The 22,450-nt window shown below is 42.1% G+C and overlaps 1 protein-coding gene across 6 annotated transcripts in view; it reads right to left on the bottom strand.

Moving 5' to 3' along the window:
- Positions 1 to 22,450, bottom strand: part of shank3b (SH3 and multiple ankyrin repeat domains 3b) — a 63,712-nt gene that overhangs the window by 9,392 nt on the left and 31,870 nt on the right. For 2 of the 6 annotated variants that reach the window (XM_013913186.1, XM_013913190.1), the window contains exons 3-26: positions 19,218 to 19,389; positions 18,866 to 19,069; positions 17,361 to 17,432; positions 16,834 to 16,942; positions 15,173 to 15,324; positions 13,233 to 13,362; positions 13,056 to 13,093; positions 12,805 to 12,921; positions 12,611 to 12,688; positions 11,465 to 11,531; positions 11,130 to 11,352; positions 10,300 to 10,475; positions 9,880 to 9,993; positions 9,600 to 9,675; positions 8,634 to 8,716; positions 8,289 to 8,413; positions 7,795 to 7,927; positions 7,183 to 7,263; positions 7,082 to 7,099; positions 5,785 to 5,915; positions 3,428 to 3,521; positions 2,507 to 3,118; positions 2,036 to 2,326; positions 60 to 1,356 (exon numbers count right to left, since the gene is read on the bottom strand). In XM_013913186.1, the coding sequence (XP_013768640.1) occupies positions 60 to 1,356; positions 2,036 to 2,326; positions 2,507 to 3,118; positions 3,428 to 3,521; positions 5,785 to 5,915; positions 7,082 to 7,099; positions 7,183 to 7,263; positions 7,795 to 7,927; positions 8,289 to 8,413; positions 8,634 to 8,716; positions 9,600 to 9,675; positions 9,880 to 9,993; positions 10,300 to 10,475; positions 11,130 to 11,352; positions 11,465 to 11,531; positions 12,611 to 12,688; positions 12,805 to 12,921; positions 13,056 to 13,093; positions 13,233 to 13,362; positions 15,173 to 15,324; positions 16,834 to 16,942; positions 17,361 to 17,432; positions 18,866 to 19,069; positions 19,218 to 19,385 (4,589 nt within the window). In that variant the 5' untranslated portion in view covers positions 19,386 to 19,389. The remainder of the gene's footprint in view (positions 1 to 59; positions 1,357 to 2,035; positions 2,327 to 2,506; positions 3,119 to 3,427; positions 3,522 to 5,784; positions 5,916 to 7,081; positions 7,100 to 7,182; positions 7,264 to 7,794; positions 7,928 to 8,288; positions 8,414 to 8,633; positions 8,717 to 9,599; positions 9,676 to 9,879; positions 9,994 to 10,299; positions 10,476 to 11,129; positions 11,353 to 11,464; positions 11,532 to 12,610; positions 12,689 to 12,804; positions 12,922 to 13,055; positions 13,094 to 13,232; positions 13,363 to 15,172; positions 15,325 to 16,833; positions 16,943 to 17,360; positions 17,433 to 18,865; positions 19,070 to 19,217; positions 19,390 to 22,450) is intronic. The other 4 variants (XM_013913187.1, XM_013913189.1, XM_013913188.1 and 1 more) reach the window with 4 other exon arrangements.

Here is a 22,450-nt window from a genome sequence, read left to right as displayed (position 1 = left end):
CACTGCATGACTGCCAGATCAACAGCACACCACACCAGTATTTACAATATTTGATGTACCTGGCACCTCCTACTGGTGACCTTCGACCTGGATCGAGGGGGCTTGGCTCCTCCCCCAGAGAGTGGCTATCTTTGTTGAGCAGCTGTAGCCGATTGGCTAGATCCAGTCCAGACCCCGCTCTGCCGCTTAGCTCTAGTGCAGAAGCTGACCGGCTTGTTAGATCCACAGCTGAGCCGGATCCCTGGCCTCCCAAGGCTGCTGGACGCCCCCCCCCTTCCTCTGGACTGAGGCCCCGTCGATCTTGATCCCCACCCCCCCACAACTTAGACCTCCTTTGAAACAAATAGCGTGGCTGTCGGCCTCCGCCACTGGTGGGAGAGGAGCAAAGTGGGGAGGAGGGGGAGGATGATGATGCAGCAGATGGGAGGAGCTCACTGTCTGACGACTGCTTTAATAGGGGGTCCCGGAGTGCAGAACGTCCTCGACCGATAGGTGAACGAAGGCGAGGCTTCAAACCTGATGGGGAAACGGCGGCGGATGAAGGAGATGGGTGAGTAGCGGGTGGGGAAGATGGGGAAGATGGAGCAGGAGGAGAAGCCAGGGTGATGGAGGGTGGAAGGGAGCTTGGGGAAGACGAGCTGTCATGAAGCCTTTCATCACCTCCTTCCTCCTCATCTCCTCGTCTACCCAAAGATTCAGGACCACTCTCTCCTCCCCCTCCCTCTCCACCTCGTCGTGGCAACAAGGTGAGAGAGGATGGGGGAGGAGCAGCAGGAGGGCTGCTAAAGCCAGGAGGGGGAGTCACCAGACCAATTCTACGCAGCTCCTCCCTAGTTTCCTCATCGCTGGATGATAACAAGGCAGGTGGGAGTGTCACTGTGTAAGCCCCTCCCTCCTCCTCTGAACTGCCCACTGTGAGGCTTCTACGTCTATCAATCAGAGGAGAATGAGCCTCATTGGCCAGTGGTGGCAAAGGGGAGGGTCTCCAGCGCTCAGGGGAGGGTGCGGCAGGTGATGTCACTCCTCCCTCTGTTTCTGGGCGCTCAACTTGTCCATCTGGGAAAAGGGGTGGGGTTATGCGTTTATGCCTTAACTCAGGACTCGTTTGGGGAGTGGTGCGTTTGGTCCGCTGCTCAGGGCTTGTCTGAGGAGTGGTGCGCTTGGATCGTGGCTCAGGACTGCTTTGTGGGGTGGTGATGGGCGTTCGCTTGTGTCTGCCCTCAGGACTGGCAGCCGGGGTGGGGATTGGTGTGGTGGAGCCAGAAGCGTGTTTAGTTCGAGGCTCAGGGCTCGGTGTGCGGGCGGTGAGCGCTCGTTCTCTTGCAGCAAGTGCCAGGGCGAGTGGAGAGGACGGGTCTGAAGACAAACAACACAAGTGAGAATAAAAATCCATCCAGACAAAAACTTGAATTCCAAGGTTCAGTATATTGTCAAGGTCTAGGATCTTACCTAGGTTGTGTTTTGTTTTGCAATATCTCTTAATATTCTATCTTATGTTTTCTGAAGTCGCTAGCTCTGTCCCGGGTCCTGTTATATTCTGTAAAGTGGTTTTCTTTTGAGTTGCCTTCTACTATGCACAGTACACAAAGGCCCTGTCTGCCCTCAGTCTTAATGCCTTTACTTTGTCTGGCCATTTCATGTTTTGTTGAGAGCCTCAACCCTGTGTTCTAGGTTGTGTTTTATTTTGTAAAGTGTTCTTCTACTACGTGGAGAACATTAAGATCTTGTCTGATACCTTCTTCAGCCTTAACACTTTTTCTGGCCTGGGTTGTTCCCCACTAGTGTTTTGCGGAATACCTCCTTAGTTTTAAAATCTCTATTTTTTATTTATTTTCTTCACCGGTACCGCAAGGTTTTACCTGTATACCCCTTTTGATCTGTCAAGCACTTCAAGGGTCTACTATTCTTTTCTATTCTAAGCTTGAATTGAATAAAACTAACTTTTCCAGAGGTGATTATTGTTATTAACCCATACAAAATGTGGCAGCCTGATTCTCATTGAGAACATTCATTAACTCTGTGCTGTCAGACAGACCTAGAGGTTTCCCTGTCAGTGGGTGGAGGAAGGTATGAGGCGTCGGTGAAGGTGACAGGACCGGAGCTGGAGGGGGAAGCTCGCCGAGGTCATCCATCGAGTGGCTCTGCGTCAGAAGAGGCGGTGCCTGATTTTCGGACCCCGCTCCCTCCACTGACAAGAAGAGAGACGACCGGCGACCCTGAACTCGAGCACGCTCTGAAAGAACCTGCTGCTGGTACAGCTCAGCCCTGCTGGGGCTGCTGGGTCCACCTCCTTCTTTGGATGAATCGTGATCTTTGATCCCAAGACCTGGAAAATGTAAATATTAGGAGTCTATTTTTCTTTTGTTTTGGTGTCTCAGCCTAATTTTATTTTAAATATATTTAAAAAATAAGCAAACACGAGTCATGGTTCTCTGAACAACATATCCAATCATGCACTTAGGATTGAGACAAACATGCCACAGACATCAGACAGAAAAATGCTAACCCTGCTCTTCAACAGGAAGTTGTTTCAGTAATGGTGACTTCCTCCTCTGGGGTTTGGTAGGCGGAGCCTGTTGTCCCACATTAGCATAGGGGTTTTCTATTGCTCTTCCCCGACGTCGCGACAGAGGTGAGTGGCCAAGGGCGGGGCTAGTGCTGTGCAGAGATAGCGTAGATGTGTGTGTCGCGGTGTGAAGCGTGTGTGTGGCGGTGTGTGTGGCGGTGTGAAGTGTGTGAGTAGCAGGGGCACCGTGAGCATCAGGCTGCAGTGGTGGAGGCGTGTCCTGCAGGATGATCATGGACCTTGCTTTCCTCTGCCGCTCGGCGTGGGTGTGGCTCCTCGTTGGTGAATCTGAAAGCTCCTGAAGCCTTGGCTCTGCCCCTGGCTTGAAACTAGAGCGGGTCAGTCCATCTCCTCGTGCTGGAGGAGGAGGAGGGAGAAAAGAGGGAGGAGGGCCAGAGTCGAGTATGAAGAGCGAGGAGGTAGAGGATGCAGAGGGTGGAGGAGGCGGTGCTGTCTGAGGAGGAGGAGGGATGAAGCTGTCTGTCAGCGAAGAGCTCCGTGGAAACCGACTTTCATTGATCAGAGCTGTGATTCTGTCGTCGTCCGGTGTGCCTGTTGTAGTAACAATGAGATGTCAAAATAAATCGACCACACCGATTGGTCTTACGAAGAGATCTTATGTCTGCATTGGATCAATGAATTAAAGTTCTTGGTATAAAGTTATCTGTGGTGTTAGCTAGCTTGAAACCAGTCTGCCTATTACAGCAGCACTATGAGGATTTGGCTTTCTTCTTGGGTCATAAAATGGGAAGCCAATGATGCCTCGACTTTCCTATTTCCGGTACTCTTATGCTCAGCCAGTGACATATTTTACAAAATGTGAGCCTATGAGATAGTTTGGTGTAATGCCACATTTCTCACCAAAACTCTTGGTTCTGGACATCCCTCTGGGTAAAGGCATGGTGCTCTTCTCTGGAGCTGAAGGGGGCACCAGACCCTGACGCTCAAACAGCGACTACAGACACAAACAACACAAAGATTTTGTCAAAAATCCAAGAGTTAAGATATTTATTTGCTTTTCTATGCTAACAACTATGTACTTTTTACATATGAAGTCAGTACTGCCATGAAGTAAATAAACCCAGTTTATTTTCCTGGGCAACCAGGGTAAATGTTCAAACAAAGGTGGTTATTGGCTCAATAAATCAACCCAGGGTTTCTCAGTCAGCTGCTTATACTCTTAAATAAATGTGTTGCTTAAATGCTTAAATACTTGGTACTTTTAAGAAAAGTAACAACCCCAACGAGTAAGTATTCTTATGGTGTCTGTGATCTCAACCACATCCTTTAAAGTACAGGTGTTTTCCCCTTTCTCAGCAAAAGTGTTCAAATCAGTCTTTGGACAGAAATACTTATTAGTCACAATGTTTTTCTTTTTACCACCCACCATCTCTCTCTGGCAATGCCAAACAGATTATTCTGCTACTGACATTCAGGTGCCTGACCTGTGCCTGATTAGCAATACCTCTGAGCATGAACCCGGCTACAAACAAGCCATATTTGACTGATCTGCACAGAGACCGTTCCACCGATTTTGAAATGTTTACCGTGACCAAATCTATTTCCAGTAAGTAGCGACCAGTTCAGCTAAAATAAATGCTTGTTTATTATAGAGATGGTCCGATTCGATATTACGTATCAGTATCGGTCCAATACGGACTTAAATTACTGGATCGGATATCGGAGAGAAATAAAAAATGTAATCCAATCCATTAAATATCAAAAAAGCACCTCACAAAACTTGCCACATAGCGTAACCCAGCTCATAACCTTTACACATCGGAGGAGCATGCGTCTCACGATAGAGCGGCTGTGGCGTGTGAGACCTATTGGCGGACTGGTTGAGCATTTGGAGCCTCGCTACTGCTTCCAAACCGGCATTTAAAGGTATCCCAGAGAAGTAAAGCAAGTGTGTAAGTTCATCTCTGAATGTCTGTAAAGCATTCCCAGCGAATGCTGGGAGCGACTGCCTCTCTCTCTCCCTCTCCTGCTGCTACTTCAATCATGAAACTAATCAATGATCAGCTGATCGGCTTTTCTGACGCAAGTCCCGTCTCTCTTGTTTGTTTATCGCCCACTTTACGCCAGAAAGAGGAAACAGGCGGATAAACAACAGCGGCACGTTTAAGCTTGAGAAGCTGTTGTTAGGATTTATTTAATATTACTTTCTACACCAGGATCTTTTTCTATGCAGCTGACACTGGTAACTGTGCAGGGGCGGGTCTAGCAAAGTTTTGCCAGGGGGGCCGATAGGGCATTAACAGGGAAAGGAGGACACAAAGACATACTTTTCTTTCTAATTGTCATGTCTAGCTTTTAATTAGTCCTGTCAGCGTTAACCTTGTTAAAATTACATCATTTTAATGAGGTTAACGCTGACAGCACTACTTTTAATAAATAATTATCTGAATCTTACAACCAAAGTTTTCATCTGATGTAAAATTTATAGAAATCCATTATTGTATATAGGAACATTTTATAGAAATTACATTTATAACCTAGTAAGCTATAGTACTTTTTCCTTTGGGAAGGTACCATCTGTGCAGTCTGCAATTCTGTTGAAGAAAGATGTTGAATCTATTTAATTATTGTAGAAAAATTATTGATTTCTGTGCATTTTCTTTTTACACTTGCATTAAATTACAGTCAATTACATCAGTTAAGCATTATGAGGCAGAGGGTTGGGGATGGTTCCCTATGGTTTTTATTTGGAGTTGACAACCCTATTAGTTAGGTTGTTTAATATTTCCACTAAGTACTCTTTAAAATACCAGAATAGGGAGGATAGTGTAGGTTTAAGTTTATTAGATTGGTCAGTATTGCTGATGTATGAAATATTTTCGGTGTAGTGTATAACAGAATCGCTTTAGTTTTGGTTTTTTTTTAAACTTGAGTATGAACTTATACAAAATGCAGCAAGATATTTAAAAAAAACATTTTATTGTTTATAAAATACGCTATATCGGATTTATATCGGTATCGGCAGATATCCAAATTTATGATATCAGCATCGGACATAAAAAAGTGGTATCGTGCCATCTCTAGTTTATTATTTGATGTTATGGGGGCTTGAAGGCTTTGAGAGAAGAAAATCTGATTAGTCTGTGTGCAGGTAAACACTGAGCTGTGAAAGCCTGCGACTCAGGAATCTCTGATTAAAAATCATCCTCTCGCTACGGTTGCTATGTGTTTATCACATTAGCTCAACCGTGTCTTACATTGATCTCTGCCTGTGTGATACGCCGGCTGGTTGGCCTCTGCTTCACCGTTGCCGCCCTGAAGTCATCTGATGGGCGGCCCCTCAAGACGACTTCCTGTTGACTTCCGGCCAACATCTCATCCAGTTTCTCTGGAGCGACAAAAAGGAACATGAACAGACTCCTAACAAGACATGATTAAGCATCCGGTACACGACCACACCACTGTGAAAGTTTCCAAACAGCGTGACAAACACTGTGGCGAAATCATGACATCAGAGCTACATCACAACATCAGTCACCAGGGCTGCAGCAGGACTTCACGCAAAACAACTCTCAAAAGTGTCAAAATAGACAAAAAAAGGTGTTTCAATTTAAAAGCACTTAGTGTTACTGTTTTTTTATTTTTAGGTTTTTCAAGCATCATTTTTTTGTAGCATCCCCCCCCTTTTGGGAAAAACAGGGGTCAGGGGGTAGATGAACTTATATCAATGATGCCTTAAAAAAATGGACGCCTCAAATAAAAATCGAACATGTGCTGTTTGTGTGTAATTGTAGAAGCTATACTCGATTCAGCTACAGCCCTGAAAAGTCGCGACATCAATGGAAAACATCAGCTGCTTTTCCACCTAACATTCCAGGAGATAAAATTAGGCCAAAGTGTTGGCCTGAATTCCCCAAAATCCTAACTCTGTGCCTTCTTGTCTCCTCTGTCATCCACCCTGTGCCCTCAAAATCAGCTTTGTTGTGCTTCGATGAAGGCTGGCCAGGTGACTAACTTTGTGGGTTTCACAAAGTCCCCATCTGGGCTGGGAGGAGTTATGTTCGTGCTAATGTTCTGAGTATTTGGGGGATTAGTGTCACTTGGAGGCACGGCTTCATCTTTTGGTTGTGTGTGTGGTCAGAGGCGCTAAATTTGTTCGTAAATCCCCGAAACATGTAAGTGTGACAAATATGCAAAAACCCCTAAGGAATCAGGAAGGGGACAAACAGTGTTTCACTGCACTGCAGGGTGGGCTGCTAAATATTTGTCAGACTGCGACTCTGACGGACACCTCATCTTTAAACCATTACTCAGTCACCAGCAAGCTGTCCACGGTCACTACACAAAGGCGGGTATTTGGAGTTCCAGTGGATGTTCAGAGCTTGGTGTCATTGCTGTGCGACTGTGTCTGGTTAAAACTGTCTGCACAGAAATAACCTGGACTCTGGTGGAAATGCAGCTGATGACATCACTGCGACATCATGCTAACAGATTGCAAAGACAAATGTCACCGCAGGGTCACAACACGATGACCGTGAGGTCGATGTGACTCACCGAAGCGTCTCCTCCTGGCTGCAGACAGAGCAAAGGTCAGCAACACACACCGCTACAGTCTAACTGTGTGTGTGTGTGTGTGTGTGTGTGTGTGTGTTTACCTATCTCCTCCAGGTCAGCCGTCATGGACTTGGATCGCAGGGTCAGGGAGGTGCTGGGGGCTCGTTTTGGAGGGGGCGGTGCTACAAGGCAAGATTGCATATTAGTGGTACACAGTGTGTGTGTGTTGGGGGGTGGGGGTATTTTGGTCTACAGCACTTATAAAAAGAAAGAGCGCTGAGATAAGTTTCCCTGTAAAGAGTCACATGTTCACAGATAGCCGTCATGTCACTGACATGTCAAATACACAGAAGCTCCAGTGAGCACGTGCAGCTGCCTCCTCGCTAACTAAACTTGAACTGCGTCTTGTATTTATACAATGGTTTGACTGTTACATCTATAATTACATCTTGATTTGTTTTGATTATTTATTGAAACAAGGGGGTAAAACTAAAATAAAACTTTATTCTTCCCAGTTCATTTTTATTTTTCTTATTTAAATGTTATCAGAACTGAATAAAACCCACTTTATATGACACCTAAGTTATTGTATTGTTGTCCTTTTTAGGCCTGAAAAGATTGACTTTCTTTGCTTTAAATCATTATACTAACTGTACACTGTTGTGTACCAATAAAATCAAATCTTACTAAGACTGGACAGCAGGTGGCTCTACCTTTTTTCCTGATCAGGTTGGTTTCAGATTTCCTGGAAACTGAGACGACTTTCATCAGGAGGCGACTTCCTCCCTGCCGGATTAGAGAGACGACCTGCCGATGACCCACCTTCACCACGTTGGTACCGTTCACCTGGAGAAAAGACAAACAACTCAAGTCATAATGCTTTAAATGTTTCACGGGCCCAAACACAAAGATTCACAGCTTTTTGTCCCTGTAGGTGATTAAAAAGTTTAAAAAAAACCTGTTAAAACTGAGGTCAGAAAATATCAAGTTTCCATCTTAATCTTTTCTTTTCTGTTCACAGAGCGTGCTCATATGACAAATATGCTTGAGAATGATAAACCAACAAAAAAATATGAAAATAAAAAATTAGTTAAAAATAAAATGAATAAGAAACAAAATAAAGTATTGAAAAAAAACATGAAAAAATGTCAGTAAATGTGTCAGCTGACTGATGTCTACTTGAATATAAAATGAAGTCCGCTAGTACCTCGATGAGAAAGTCTCCGGTCCGTAGCCCCGCCCTCCATGCCACGCCCCCTTGGTCAACTGACTCCAGGTACTGAAGGGCGGGAAACGCCGGGGTTGGAGCGAACTCCTCGATGGGCGTCTCAGCTGGAAACGAAGAGAGAGCCGGTGAGTTAGGGAAGCTCCTCCCACCTCAGACTAGCGAGGGTTCAGTCCACGGAGTGTGATTCTGCTTCCACAGGAAGCCAGACTCTGTGGACTGTGTAGGTGTCATGAAACACAGCAAGGAGCTTTTTTTTTTTTTTTAAATCTCTCCTCCTCTTCCTCCAAACGCCCACCACTCCACTACCCGTCCCTCGGTTTCTACCTTTAGCTCCTCTGAGGACGAAGCCAAATCCTTCGCTCTCCCTCTTCTGCAGCACGGCCGTCTTCTCCTCGATCACATAATCGCTGAAACATGAAGAAAGAAACGAGGCTCACAAAAGATCCCTCCATCTTCTATTGCGCCTCCAAGGTTTGAACCACTTGAAATGAAATTGCTTTTAAAGCATAACTACAGATGACGACGAACAAGTGATAATCGTTAAAACATTAAACTGTCCTCCACCAGCTTTTGGAGCCACGCTCTCAATGCTCTGCAGACATGAAATGAATGATTTATTAATAAAGGTACTTTTTGTAAAAGCCTCAGCAAGGACAGCAGCTGAACATGACCTCTTCATCAGTGACCCGAGCTCAAATCTAAGTACAGTTGGCTCTCAGACAAAGTTTGGATTCAGAAGACAGACATTTTTTCTGCTTTCAGAATCAAAAACTTTCCTTTTTGATAAAGCTCACAGTTAGAGCCAGAGCAGGAGACCCTGCACCCTCTCTTAGTGATGGTGTTATATGAACAGCTCACTGAAAAAGGCCATAAACACTGATAACACACGAATCAGGGAGAACTTCACATTCACATAAATGAACATCTCTAAATGTTTATTAGTTCTTCCCCAGTCTGGCGTCTGTTTTCCGGCAACTGAGACAGAAAAGCTGAAAACATCAACAAGCGTCATCTTAAACATAAAAATTTCCTCTATAGTTTGAAACAGCCACGGTTGCTGAATCACCGGGTTACACCTGAGAGGGTCACCTGTCTCATTAGGTCTGTCACATGTTCATGCATGCAGCAGAAGAATCTGCAAACAAAACCACTTTAATGAAGATGATCCTGATTCTGAAGAAAGTCGAACCTGCCATTGAGTTCCTATAGGAGGTGTAGTGGTGCTGTGTTACCTGTAGGAGGTGTAGTGGTGCTGTGTTACCTGTAGGAGGTGTAGTGGTGCTGTGTTACCTGTAGGAGGTGTAGTTGTCGTAGGATCCTACAGTGTAGTGTCTGAACAGTCTCTTGGTGCGGTCCTCTCGCGTCTCTGAAACATACGTGTTACATATGTATGTTACATAGCACATTATTTATTAAATATATCCCATCAGATGCTACCCATATGGTCGAGTAAATGAACGCAAAGTTAAAGTACTGATATATAAACAATGCTGCTTTCCCTCTGTGACGCACAGCAGCATGTTCTAGGCGCAGAGAAGACCCTGACCCTGCTGTGGATGTGTTTTTTTACCCAGTCTTGGGTCGTATTGTCTCATCTGGACTTCTTCCACACAGTCGGCAGGAAACCAGCCGGTTCGGCCTTTAACGCTTCCTTCCCAGAATCCTCCTTCACCGATAGAGAGAACTGTAAACACAGCACACACTCATTATCACCACCTCACACATGCGTTGCCTCTGTTTGAGCTCATTATTGTGATGGAGGATTATTAATGTAGAACTATGCAGATATAAAGGTTTTTTAAATAAATAAATAACGTGAGGTCTGAATCTGATTATGGAAGTTTTGTATTCAGTGTTTATTTATTCTTAATTCTTTGGCCTTTGTTTTGGTGATAGTTATATATCCTTATTGAGTTATAAAAGTCAGACATTTAGAGTTTGTTTAGCTCCTGATTTACACTTTCGATAAGAATCATTATCCTGGTCAAACCTTTGACCCGCTCCCCTCGGTGCAGCTGGATCTCTCCAGTCCCCTGAGGGACGTGGGACCGGGTGGCGATGAAGGTGCGTCCCGGGACGGCGCTATACAGCCTCCTCTTCCTCATCTGCGGGGTCGGGGGAGGAGAGGAGGGAGGGCTGGTCTCCACATGACCTCCCCCACTTGGACTGCAGGTGAGAAAGGAGATACTGGCTTGACTACACCTTAAAGGACATCTTGTAACCAACTTTCAAATAAAATCACTGAAAAACCATTTTATGAGAAAATGAAACAAACCAACATTTTAAATGTAAAACTGAGAAACCTGTTATATACACATGCTCAATTTGAACCTGCAACCGGCTTCAAAAAAGTTGTGTCAAAAACCAGAAACGCCTAGAAAAGCTGTAACATGCTGGAATGGAACTGGATTGAACTGGATAAGCAGTCGACACGATGGATGAATCTACAGTTCATAATGTGATCAAAAGATCTCCGTGCATAACGGATATGTCTGAGGACTTGCAAGTAACCAATCACATTGTTGTGATGTTGTAGTTTTGCGAGAAACCTGTTGACGACCACTCAGGAAGAAAATGAGAACCTGGAATCTGGTAACTCATCTGTAAAGGCACCATTAATGCTGAAAGATGTATAAATGAGCTACACCGGAGCATCTTTTGGAGCCTCATGTGCTGCTGACCAGAAGATGTATTTTCAGGGATGATCTTGCTTATTTCAGCAACACAAAGCCAGCATCCTTGTTAGTATTAGGTGAAATCATGCACATCTCATGGGTAACTTTTACATGTGTAAAGGCACCATTAATGACTTATAATTACCTGAGTCGGCGTGTGTGTCGGCGTAGCGAGTGTGTGTGCGTGTCGTGGTGTGTCTCCAGGCTTTGAAGGGAGGGGCCAGGTGAGGAGGCGGGGCTTTCCAAGGCGTTGTCACTGGCTGAGCGAATCAGGGAGCGAGGAGATGACAGGCCGTTTCCAGCTGTTGTCCGGGTCAAGCCCATGCGGCGGCGCTTGGTATAGGAGGGAGTTTCTCTGAAGGGAACTACTTGGACGCATATATACAAACACACACACACATAAAAACACACAGAGAGTTAATATCCAGCCACTGTGCTAACATTGACACACGCACACGATTTAAATGTGTTGAAACTCACCAACGTCAGACGTTTTGTGGATTTTTATGATTTCTGCCAGATCAAAATTCCCGGCAATGATTGCCACCTGCACACACACAAGCCAGGAGTCATAAAAACACACAAACCGTAGGGCTCAAAATTAAACTCACAGCTTTTTAATCTCGTTTCCACCTGAAACACGAAACATCACAGGAGCAGATTGAACAGATTCACATTTCTGTATCTCTGAAGTTGCAAATAATTTCCGGAGATTTCCAGAGAGTTCCAGGATTTTCAAAGTAAAATTCTCTTTCAACTAGTCTCCTGGTTAGAAAAGAATAAAAACTCACAGGTACAACATGAGGCGTGAAAGCACAAGATTAAAGAGAAACTAAAGAGCCAGTATAGCAGCAGGCATCCAATCACAGAACTGCAAATGTGTCTGTGAAGCTGAGATGTTAACATAATTAGATGTGCTGATGGTTAAATGCAGTAGTATCATTTCTGGCATTGAAACAAGCGCTCCTTTCTGTTTTTGGTGGGCTAATTATTTTTTCCAGTAACTGCTGTGTTTTGTTTCTGTAGCTCTAACTTTAACGTTTTTTTGACTTCCTGGTCTTTATGTCGAGCAGGGTAGATATAGTCTTGTTTGTATTTCATTTTTTTATTTATCAGAAATAAAAAAATAATAAATGCATTATATTAAATTATATATTATATTACATAAATTAAAAAATAAATAATAAAATAATAAATAATTCTAAAAATATTTTTTACTTAAAGGCACATAATGTTCCTTTATTTGTATTTTTAAACGGTCTATATATGTTTCTTATTTTATAATATTGTATAATATTGTATCGGAAATGTTTTTTTCATTAGATTTCTTTATGTTTATCTTATTTATTTAGTCTTTATTTGATTTTTATTGATTATTTTGGATATTTATTTATCATTTTATTTGTTTTTTACTTCAATAGAAGGTTAAGAAAAAAGACTTTGTTGTTGTTTTTATTTTATTTATTAATTATTGGATTATAATTTTTGAAACTAAAAGCTCATTTTAAAGTGTAATAATCTTTTTTTTTACTTATTTTCATGTGAAAAGCTGTCTGGTTGTTTTGGTTTGTTTTTTTTACTTTAAAGGCTTCTTTTATTGATCTGCTGATTGATTGACTGGTTTACCTGAAAGGCCGTCTGGTTGTTGTAGTTCTTGATGTCCTTGTTGGCTCCTCTGAACAGCAACACTCGGGCACAACTATCCTAATGAAAAAAAACCCCAAACCCCCAAAATGTGACTAACAACATACATTACACCCACAGGCCGCCATCACATGACCAACATGTGCATTACCTCTTTGTGTGTGTGTGTGTGTTACCTGGTTGTACAGAGCGCAGAGGTGCAGTGCAGTGTTTCCTGATGCATTCTGGGAACTCATGTCAGCGCCATAGAACAGCAGGTGCTCCAAGTGCTGCACGTTGCCATAGCGACATGCCTGAACTCACACACATGCGCCCACACACACAAGCACACACACACACGCACACACACAGAGTCATAATTGTACAGGGCTTGAACTTGCCATCAGTGCAAGTAATTTTCCTGATTGTGTGTTTGTGTGTGTGTCACCTGATGGATTTCCTGCCACCCGTTCTCATCTGTCATCCCTGTAACCATGACAACAAGTACTCTTAGTGCTAAAGTGTTTTTTTAACACAAAAATATGAATAAAATAAATAAATAATAATAGAGCTCCACAACATATCAGATGATTCGTCAGATCGGTCCTATGAGACCCCCTCATACCGATGGTGGCGTGGTCCTGCAGCAGCAGCTCACAGCAGTAGGGGGCGCCGCCCACCATGGCCGAGTGATAGAGCGGAGTGAGGCCTCTGCTGTCCTTGTAGTCTGGAGATGCCCCGAGGTCCAGCAGAGTCTGAGGACCAGGAGAAACAACAAAAATGCAGTGATGTTAAAGAATGAGCAAGTACTTTGAACCTGCATTGTTTCTAATGCGCAGCCGGGGGAGACTCCTCTGCACCCACTGTGTAGAAGTCTATGAAGTAAAAATCTAAATTTAGGGTCTTATTAGTACTAGAAAGGACCATAAAGCAGTAAATCCAACCCTCACGTGTTACGTGCAGATTCATCCCCATCACTAAGATGGTGAAAACAGTCAGCTGTGGTCTCAGTGATTTTAATTCATGGGCCATAAACAGCTTATTAAATCTCAAGTGAGCCAAAGAAATGAGGAAAATATGTTCAATATTATTTTTTTCTCTTAGATTAAAGATGCATTCTTTAAATTCCAATAAAGTCTTTAATTTAAAATGGTTAGAGGAACTGCAGGTTTTGATGGTTTGGTGTTAAATTTGTTTTTGAAATGATGGTGGCAGCAGTGTGGTGGAAACATGTTGGCCAACACGGAGCAGTTTGACATTAATCCATTTAATAACCATCCTCCATGGAGGTCAAGCAGACACACTAATCATGAAATTACTAATTAATTAAGCCACTGCTGCTGCAGGAGCTGCTTTTGTTTTTGATGTAGTTGGTTTTGTGTTTTCTTGCTTTTAATTAGGATATATTTACCAGACAACGGACCAGTTGCAGGAACCAAAGTATGGAAAGAATTGCGCTGAGAGACACTGATTCAGTAAAGGACTAGATGTTACAATCCCGGACAATGTACTGCTTTTAATGGAGAAAATCTTGAGGGATGGCTGTTATGAGGAAAAGCAGCCCAGCAACTTTACCAGCAGCACACATCGTTGTGTGCCTCAAATCTCGTTCTTTTACCCAGGCTAACCTGACATTTTCCCTGGTTAGGTTCAGGGATTAGAGATCTGATCTAAATTGTTAAAATTTGGGACACATCGTCAGTAGTGGACCTTGGATTCATCGGGTGTTTCGACAATTATCACTAGACATCGTTATCCAAGGAGGCCCTGCCTGCTGAAAAGAAGTGAAGGATCTGTTGGTTTTGTGAGGAAAGAAAAGATGAGAGATAAGTGTGTTAGCCTAACTATTAGCCTAAGAATCCGTCATCAGTATTATATGAATCATGATAAAACACACCTACCATGTTTTGGGTTCCTGCAACTGGTCCGTCGGGTTATTGTCTCCCCAGAAAAACTTTCCATGTGTTTTTTACTATTTCTGTTTTCTCTTTTTACCATTTTTGTTGTTGTGTTTCCTATTTCTGTTGAGTTTTGTGTGCTTTTGCAGCGTTTTTCTTATTGCTGGTGTTTTCTTAAGTTGCAGTCCATTTGGCCTCTCAGGGCCACCGTATATATTCTAGCTATTCTAAGTTTCTGTTCCTTTAATCTTGTTTCCTGTAAAACACGTTGTTGTATAAATACTGCTCTCTGGCTTGCTTATGTTAAAAAAATGTATTTAATGGCATTAACTCACTAGCTTGAAACACTGAACAGGCAGGCAGCAGCCGACATTTATATAAAGGTGAGTTGGTGGATTTTATCAGGTGATGTGTTTTTTCAGTCGGGTTTTTTTTAAATGTTGCTGTCAGATGGAATGAGTCACTCTGTCCTCACTGAAGAAACATCGCTGTATATTAATGTTAAACCCAGACAGGAAGCAGGACTTTGGTAGCTCACAAGATGGAAAAGCTCGGCTGAAATGTCTTTTTGTTGGCTGAAACCTACAAAAATTAGCGGGCTGTGGTGTGATTCAAAATAAAGTGAACACATGGAGACAGAACCAGAGAAAAAAAAGTGTTTTCTTACGGTGAGGGCGGCGCTGTTTCTGCAGAGGACGGCCCGGTGAAGGGCAGTGATGCCGTCCCTGGTCCTGAAGTCCAGGTGAGCTCCTCCATTGCGAAGAACTTTAATCAGCTCGCAGCTCTCCTCCAGCTGCACGGCCAGAGTCAGAGGACACTCTGAGGCACATGGAAACAAGTCTTTGTTAGGCTGAAGGAGAATATCCATCTTTAAAGTCAGTAACAGCTCCACAGCTGTGAGGGCAAACTGAACAATGACACTCGCCGAAGATCAGACACTCCTGAGAGAAATAAAATCTGGAAAAACTGTATAAACGTACATTTTCACGTCTGCCTCATCAAAGCTGTAATTGGAAACTAAAAAACAGCCTCCTAACAGTGAGTCAGGAAGTCTTAAAATGGATTCAGAGGTTGGTACATAACAGATAACAGAAGGGGTATCGATGCTAATCAGAAAACCACCTACAAGTTGTTTAATATGTGAGAAGCAACATGGAAACCAAGTGGGGATGATGTTCAATTCAATTCAGTTTTATTTATAAAGCACCTATATCACTGCAGAGCATGTAACAGACCCACTGGTTCATCGTGTGGATGTCACGGTTTTGCCTCTCGTAGGCGTGAAATGGACACGCTTAAGTTGCAGTACCAGCAGGGGGCAATAATTTATTTAAACCCAGTCGCTGCTAACCAAGAAAAGTATGAAGTACATTCCCGGCTCCTTCTGTGTCAGGTAAGATTGAGCTGCACATGCAAGTGTGTTAGTAATGTTTCTTTAAAAGTTTACCCATGACTGTTTTCTAATGGCTTTAAATACCTTTACCTTTACTGCAAGATAAAGATGCTACAATAACAGAGACAATCAAAGGACCCTGTTTGAGCAAGCACTTGGTGACACTGGGAAGGAAAAACTCATTCATGCCTGGCTCATGGATAGATAAAGTTGGGTATCATCTGCAAAGCAGTGAATATGGATGCGGTGCCTTTCTCATGATGCTGCCTAAGGGAAGCATGTGGTGGGTTCAGACTGTAGGATGTTTCTCAGACTAATCATAGCTAGGATGGTTTTGGGAAAGAAGAGCCAGTGATGGTAAATGGACTGGTTCATACATACTTTTCTTCTCCACTTCAGCATTTTATATAACATGTCTCATTCACTCAATCATACAAATAAACTTTTACTTACTTCCTATCTAACATTCAGACACCCTCTAATAAACATTTTGGTAGCTACTTGGGGTTCCTTGCCTAAGAAAATTTGGCATGGAGACACCCACCAACCTGCCTACTAATACATAGCCACTCAAAACTTCATGGAAAGACAACAGTGTTTGAACTCTTTAAAACTGAACCTTTTTAGTCCTTCTCTTTGTGTAGCAATTGGCTTATGGAGGACTTTCTCTCACTCAGGTGGAAACATTTGAAAATCCAAATTAGCTTTAACAGTCCCTTTAAATACATTACACAGATACAGATACATGCTAATTATGCTCAGTAGCATCCAGCCAATAAATACAATGCAGAAGTTTAATTCAACAAAACTGGAGGTCAGACTTCTTGGACTGTTAGTAAAATTAATTGCACAGCAGAAATATGTTTATATTTATATTTCCAAAATGCAATTTCACACACTGAAAAATTATGCTGAAGGGATTTGCTTCTGCTCACCTCCCGTGTCAGAGTCGTGAAAGTTGGGATCGAGGCCTTTTTCCAACCACTTGGAGACCTTCTCCACATTCTTCTGGTGAACATGTTCCATGAAGCGCTTCAGATTGGCCTAACAGGGAAAGAAACACAACATAATTTTCTTATTTACTGAATAATATTCTATGAAGAAGCAGCACAAACTCCCTAAATTAAATCTGAGGTGAGTGTGGAGGAGTCGCAGTGAAGCAAACGCTGCTAAAATTTCTTGATCCTTTTTGCACTCTCAGCCAAATATAAATAACACATCTCCGAAAGCATCCCTCTGCATATTAAATGTACAACTATTTTTGTACATATTTATTTAAATCCTTTCATTATTTATTTCACCCAAGCTTCATATCATCACTTGCAGCAGTATTGTAACTGTGGGAATACAGCAGTAAAACTCTTTATGTCCTTATTTAGAGACAAAGTGTGAGCATTTTGCATTAATACTGTAATAATTCTGCAGCATTTAAATCTTGCATTAACAGTATTGTGTTTCCTACCTTGGTATGCAGCTTTGCCAGCTGTTTGTCGTCCACGTAACTCTGGGTGTAAACTCTCCTCTTGTAACGAAACTTCAAAAAAAGAGACACAAACAGTCAAGTCTGGAATAAACTGAAGCTACATGATGCATGTAGAGGAGATTTCATGAGTTAGCGTCATGTTTTTAAATCGGTCTGTGATTAAAAAGATCACCAAACAGCCAAGAGCAATAAGTGTCATTCCCTGTTAAAAATATCTGACATTAACCTCTTTCAGTAGCGCCCTCTGGTGTATTAGCAGCATGTTTACGTGGGAAAAATTGCTGGAACCACAGCAAGAAGTCTATTTTGAAAGGGGTGGGGCTTACTGTGATATTACATGCTCATTGGCCAATTGTGAATGACTCATGATTAGCTAATGAGCATCTTGTAAATAATCCCCGTTATTGATTTTTATTGTGACCATAACTTAATGACCATAATAAACTGATCAAGAAAGTGTTTACAGAGCTCCATACGGAAAGCTGTTTTCACAAACACGTCTACCACTGCAAGTTATTTGGAACCACAAAAGTCGCCCTCTACTGCCCATAAGAAAGAAAGCAGGTTTAAGGTGCTTCAGGGAAATGTATGTAAGCTACATCCATATTTTATACCAGAGGTTTCAAACATTAGGCCCTGGGGCTAATTTTAACTGTATTTTAGTTTATTTTTAGTAGTAAAGACTTCCTCTAAGGTCTAATACAGAAAAAATTAAATGACAGAAAGGTTCCTGTTTTTTTTCACTATCTACTATTGAAATTGTTTATTTTTTCCTTACAATTTAAGAGTTGCAGTAGTCGTTTACTACAGCAGCATTTCTTTTTCATGCAGAAAAAACTGAAATGCACTGTTGAAATTGCACTTCTTCTTATACTAAGATATCTCAAGGCTTAAATGTGTAAATAATACTGACAGAAAGGGGAGTTTCACTGGTCTGGCCCAGTTAAGGTTAAAGTAGGCTGTATGTGGCCCATGATAAAAAAAACAAACGAGTTTGACATCCCTTGTTTTATACTATCTATGGTATTGATAGTTAGTTGCATTCTACTTTTCAAAAGAGACTGAGGGATACTCTGACTGCATTAGTATGATGCAGATGTTTGCATTTATACTTGTGCACAGGTTTGTCTGTATCATTAAGAGTTAATTTTACTAAAAAACAACACAGGGAGAAAACTTCACAGCCAGGTCTGCATGCAGAAACAAGAGAAAACAGCCTGCTGGAAGAAAGTTGCTCTAAAGAGGTGTTGTTGATATTCTAATCCACAGGTTCAAATATCTGTTTGTTATGTTTATCTTCACTTAAATGTGAAAATTGAAACTACATGGGTTTTTGATTAACTGAACTTTAATCTAGAAAAATATTACAGGGTTTTCTCTAAATATTACAACACTTCAGTCCTAATATAATGTTCTATAAGTTATAGCAGTGCTGTACGTTTTAGTATGTTTCAGTGTTGTAGAAACACTGAGGTAAAGTTTACCTCCAGGTACGGGATGGGTGTGATGGGCGGGAGAGGATACTCCTTCAGCAGCCGCTCCTCGTCCAGAAACTTTCCGGCTCGGCCGTTGAACGCCGGCTGGAAGAGACCATAGTTCAAAACATCCGACAGAGACTGAGTCAACGTCACCAGAACCCTCTGCTTACTGGTCCAAACTGGTAACTCTGGGTCCAACCGCAAACACTTCTGAGAGAGCCAGAGACAGAGAAACAGGCGGACAGACAGAGAAAGAGACAGCCGGACAGACAGACAGACAGGTTTGTGCTGTGCCTTATGTTTATATACAAACTGTACATCGACACACAGTACGCCTGTGTGTGTGCGTGTGTGTTACCGTCTGCTGCAGGTCCGGGATGCCGATGCGGACGACGATGCTGTTCCCAGTGGGCGTGTCCTCTCCCTCGTCGTCCCTGGCAACAACAGAGCCTGCCGGGTTGCCGTTTGTAACCGCCTGTTGCCGCGGGCGATCATGTTTGGTGTCAGCAGCCGGACTCAGAGGCATGTGGCTGAAACAGAAAGAATGGTGATTATGACTGCTGCACTAATCACAGAGCAGATATAGGCAACACTTTAGAACCTTGTCACACCCGCTGGATTTAATAATGCCATTCAAAGCTGCTGGTAAATCACTGAGACAGCTCTGCCACTCCCAAGTCATCATGGATGGGGGACTGTTTTAACCCAAACCACAATCTTCATGTCAAACCAACCAAGTAGTTCTTTGTGCCTAAACTTAATTAGGCAGTTCTCAGTATCTAAACCTGACCAAGTTATTCTCAGTGTCTAAACCTGACCTAAATCTAACCAAGTAGTTTTTTGTTAAAAGCACAAACAAATAAAAATGAAATGAAGCAGTGACTGGCAAAAAGCTAAACCATTTGCACAACAAAAATATGCACAAACAATAGGTTCCAGATGACCATTAACTCATTCACTGCCAGCCATTTTCAAATCAGGTAACTCCCCACTGCCAGGGTTTTTGAGCATTTTTACTCATTTTTGAAGAGCCACAGAAAACTGTGTGTTATGATCATATAAACGCTGAACCTACCAAAATGAAGAACAGACTCTCTTCTTTCATCCAAAAAAAAAAGCTTGTTTCTACCACTTTCCATTCTTTAGTAATCAGTTGTAGAATAGAGGTGGGTTCCACCAAAAATGCCTGTTTTGACCAAAAAAAGGGAGAAAACGAGCTTTTTGTGAAAAATACATTTCAAGCAGAAAAGTGCCTTTGACACTAATATTTCTTGCTTTGTGACACCTCTAACATATAAAATAGTTTTTCACTTCTATAAAACAGACATAACACTGAGAAAGGTTATGTTTTATCAAAACAATTTATTTACAAATATATGAAAAAATAAAATGTACATAGTGAAACATTTATTCACAATGAATAATTCACTTTTGTGGTAATCATTATAACACTTTCCGGGATGCAAGGGCACACAACAAGACTTGCACCACATTTTTGTCTCACTGCGCAATCCCTTACGTGTGCAAACCCTGCACCTCCTTGCAGGTCTACTTTTACTGCTGGTGGGCTTCAGTTTTTCAAGTTGGTGCCTGCCTAGGTCACTGTCTAGCCTGCTATCAGGGTCGGTGTTGTAAGGTGCCCTTGGGGTTTTTCTGCCTTTCCAGTCACCTTCCCCTTCAAATCCCACACCTGCCCCCTCCCATTGAAAAACGTAATTGACGTCGATAGACGTCAATGGCAGTCAACGTAAGTTTTTCAATTGACGTCTATAGACGTCAATGGCAGTGAATGAGTTAAGCATGGATTATATGGTTGCAAAAATTGTCTTAGAAATTCCACACGCCAAACACAACAGAATGGACAAGTTATCGTGCCATTTTAGTTCTTTAACCTCCTAGGACCTGCTGTCCACATATGTGGAGAGTGCATGCTCAGTTGGTGCTGTGTATGTGTAATGCCCCATAGATGAATCTATGTGGTTCCAAAAAACTAGGAGACAGGTACGTGTGCCTTGGATCGGAGCTGATGATTTTATTAATGTCACTTGAACCCAAGCAGAACCCTAGCATACTCACAGAAGAAACTAATACAGATTCAAAGAACTGTTATCTCTGTGCAACAAGTACTTCAACAGGCAGCACATCAACGCACAGATGCCAAAATACACCTCGTGTTAAGTTCACAAAATATTAACACTCCAGAATGAGAACCCTTTCGGTAGTGAAAGATAACAATGAATAGTGTGCTTGTTCAGACAGGCCATGTAATCAAACTCAGCTGAACCTAAACCAGTCTGCATGAGCCAGTGATCAGCTGTTACCATATAGGCTGTGCTACTCAAGCTGCTTTAGACTGGCTAGAGTTGCTGCACATCTGCAAGTGACTTTGCAACCTGTCTCCAGTCTAAATCCTTCATTTCACATTGTTTCTGAATGAAACCCATGTCTGTTGCATTATTTCTATTTATTACCTTCTATGTGCCTTTTTGTTGTCTGTCTATCCTCACATTGCTTCTACTTGTTGTGCTCAGTTTCCTCTGACACAGTTACTGGGTCAGCTTTGCACACTTTTGCTTTGTTGGGACACACAATCATAGACCCACTTTAACTTTTAAATAAAGTTTAAATGAAGAGATGTCCAGACCTTAAAATCATATTAAAATATGGATTGAAAAATGGTCTCTATTATGACAGAGATATTGGCATGAATCTAACAGCCTCCTACAGACATCTCTCACAGGGGATATTTTGCATTTACAGAGGTTAACAGTTAAAATGGCTGCTTTCCATTAGTGTTTTCCACCGCACACCAAATGTAGCACATCAGCGTTCATGTAATTAAACACCAGGTATCTTCATAGTTTAATTCTCTGTGATCGTGGGACGATATCTTATTCATATAGTCTGCTGCTGACTCTGATATGACCTCCACCTCCTCCAACGCTAATAATGTCCTCAGGATGTTACATCACATCCTGTTTTTCACCCCTTAACCAAGCGTTCACACAGTGGGAAGTGTCTGTACAACAGTTTGACTAAAGTTTAGTTGCTGTGTGAAAATTATTAGACAGGGAAGGGAAAGGAAAGAGGAGAAAGAGGAGCTGGATGAAATTCATTCCTCAGTTATCTTGCAATATTCATTCTGAAAATAATGTAGTATTTTAATAGTACTCTATGTTTTGTTGATAATTGTAACATATACGTTTTGATAACGTTTTATGATCTTTATTATTTTTTAAATTAAAAGGAAGGCCATATCAAAAGGATTAAAGGAGCTGCACTAGATATTTAGTAGATTATTTCCAAAGAGTTTTTGTCACACATTAAAGCAAGTCATGGTGTTCCACAGGGTTCCATGCTCGGACCCATACTTTTAACTGCAATTATACATGCTTTGCGTCAGAAATACTATAAGAAAACACTGCACACATTTTCACGCCATTGCAGATGACACCCAACTAGAGCAGGGCGATATGACCAAAAATATTTATCACGATATACATTTGAAAAATTGCGATAACGATGTAACTGACGATATAATTGACACTAGACAAAATACTTTACAACTCCACAACTTTATTAGTGAAAAAA

The sequence above is a fragment of the Pundamilia nyererei genome, unplaced genomic scaffold (assembly GCF_000239375.1).
Source record: "Pundamilia nyererei isolate P.nyererei 1_Seehausen unplaced genomic scaffold, PunNye1.0 scaffold00119, whole genome shotgun sequence".
NCBI lineage: Eukaryota > Metazoa > Chordata > Actinopteri > Cichliformes > Cichlidae > Pundamilia > Pundamilia nyererei.
This window is presented reverse-complemented; position numbering and strand designations above follow the sequence as displayed.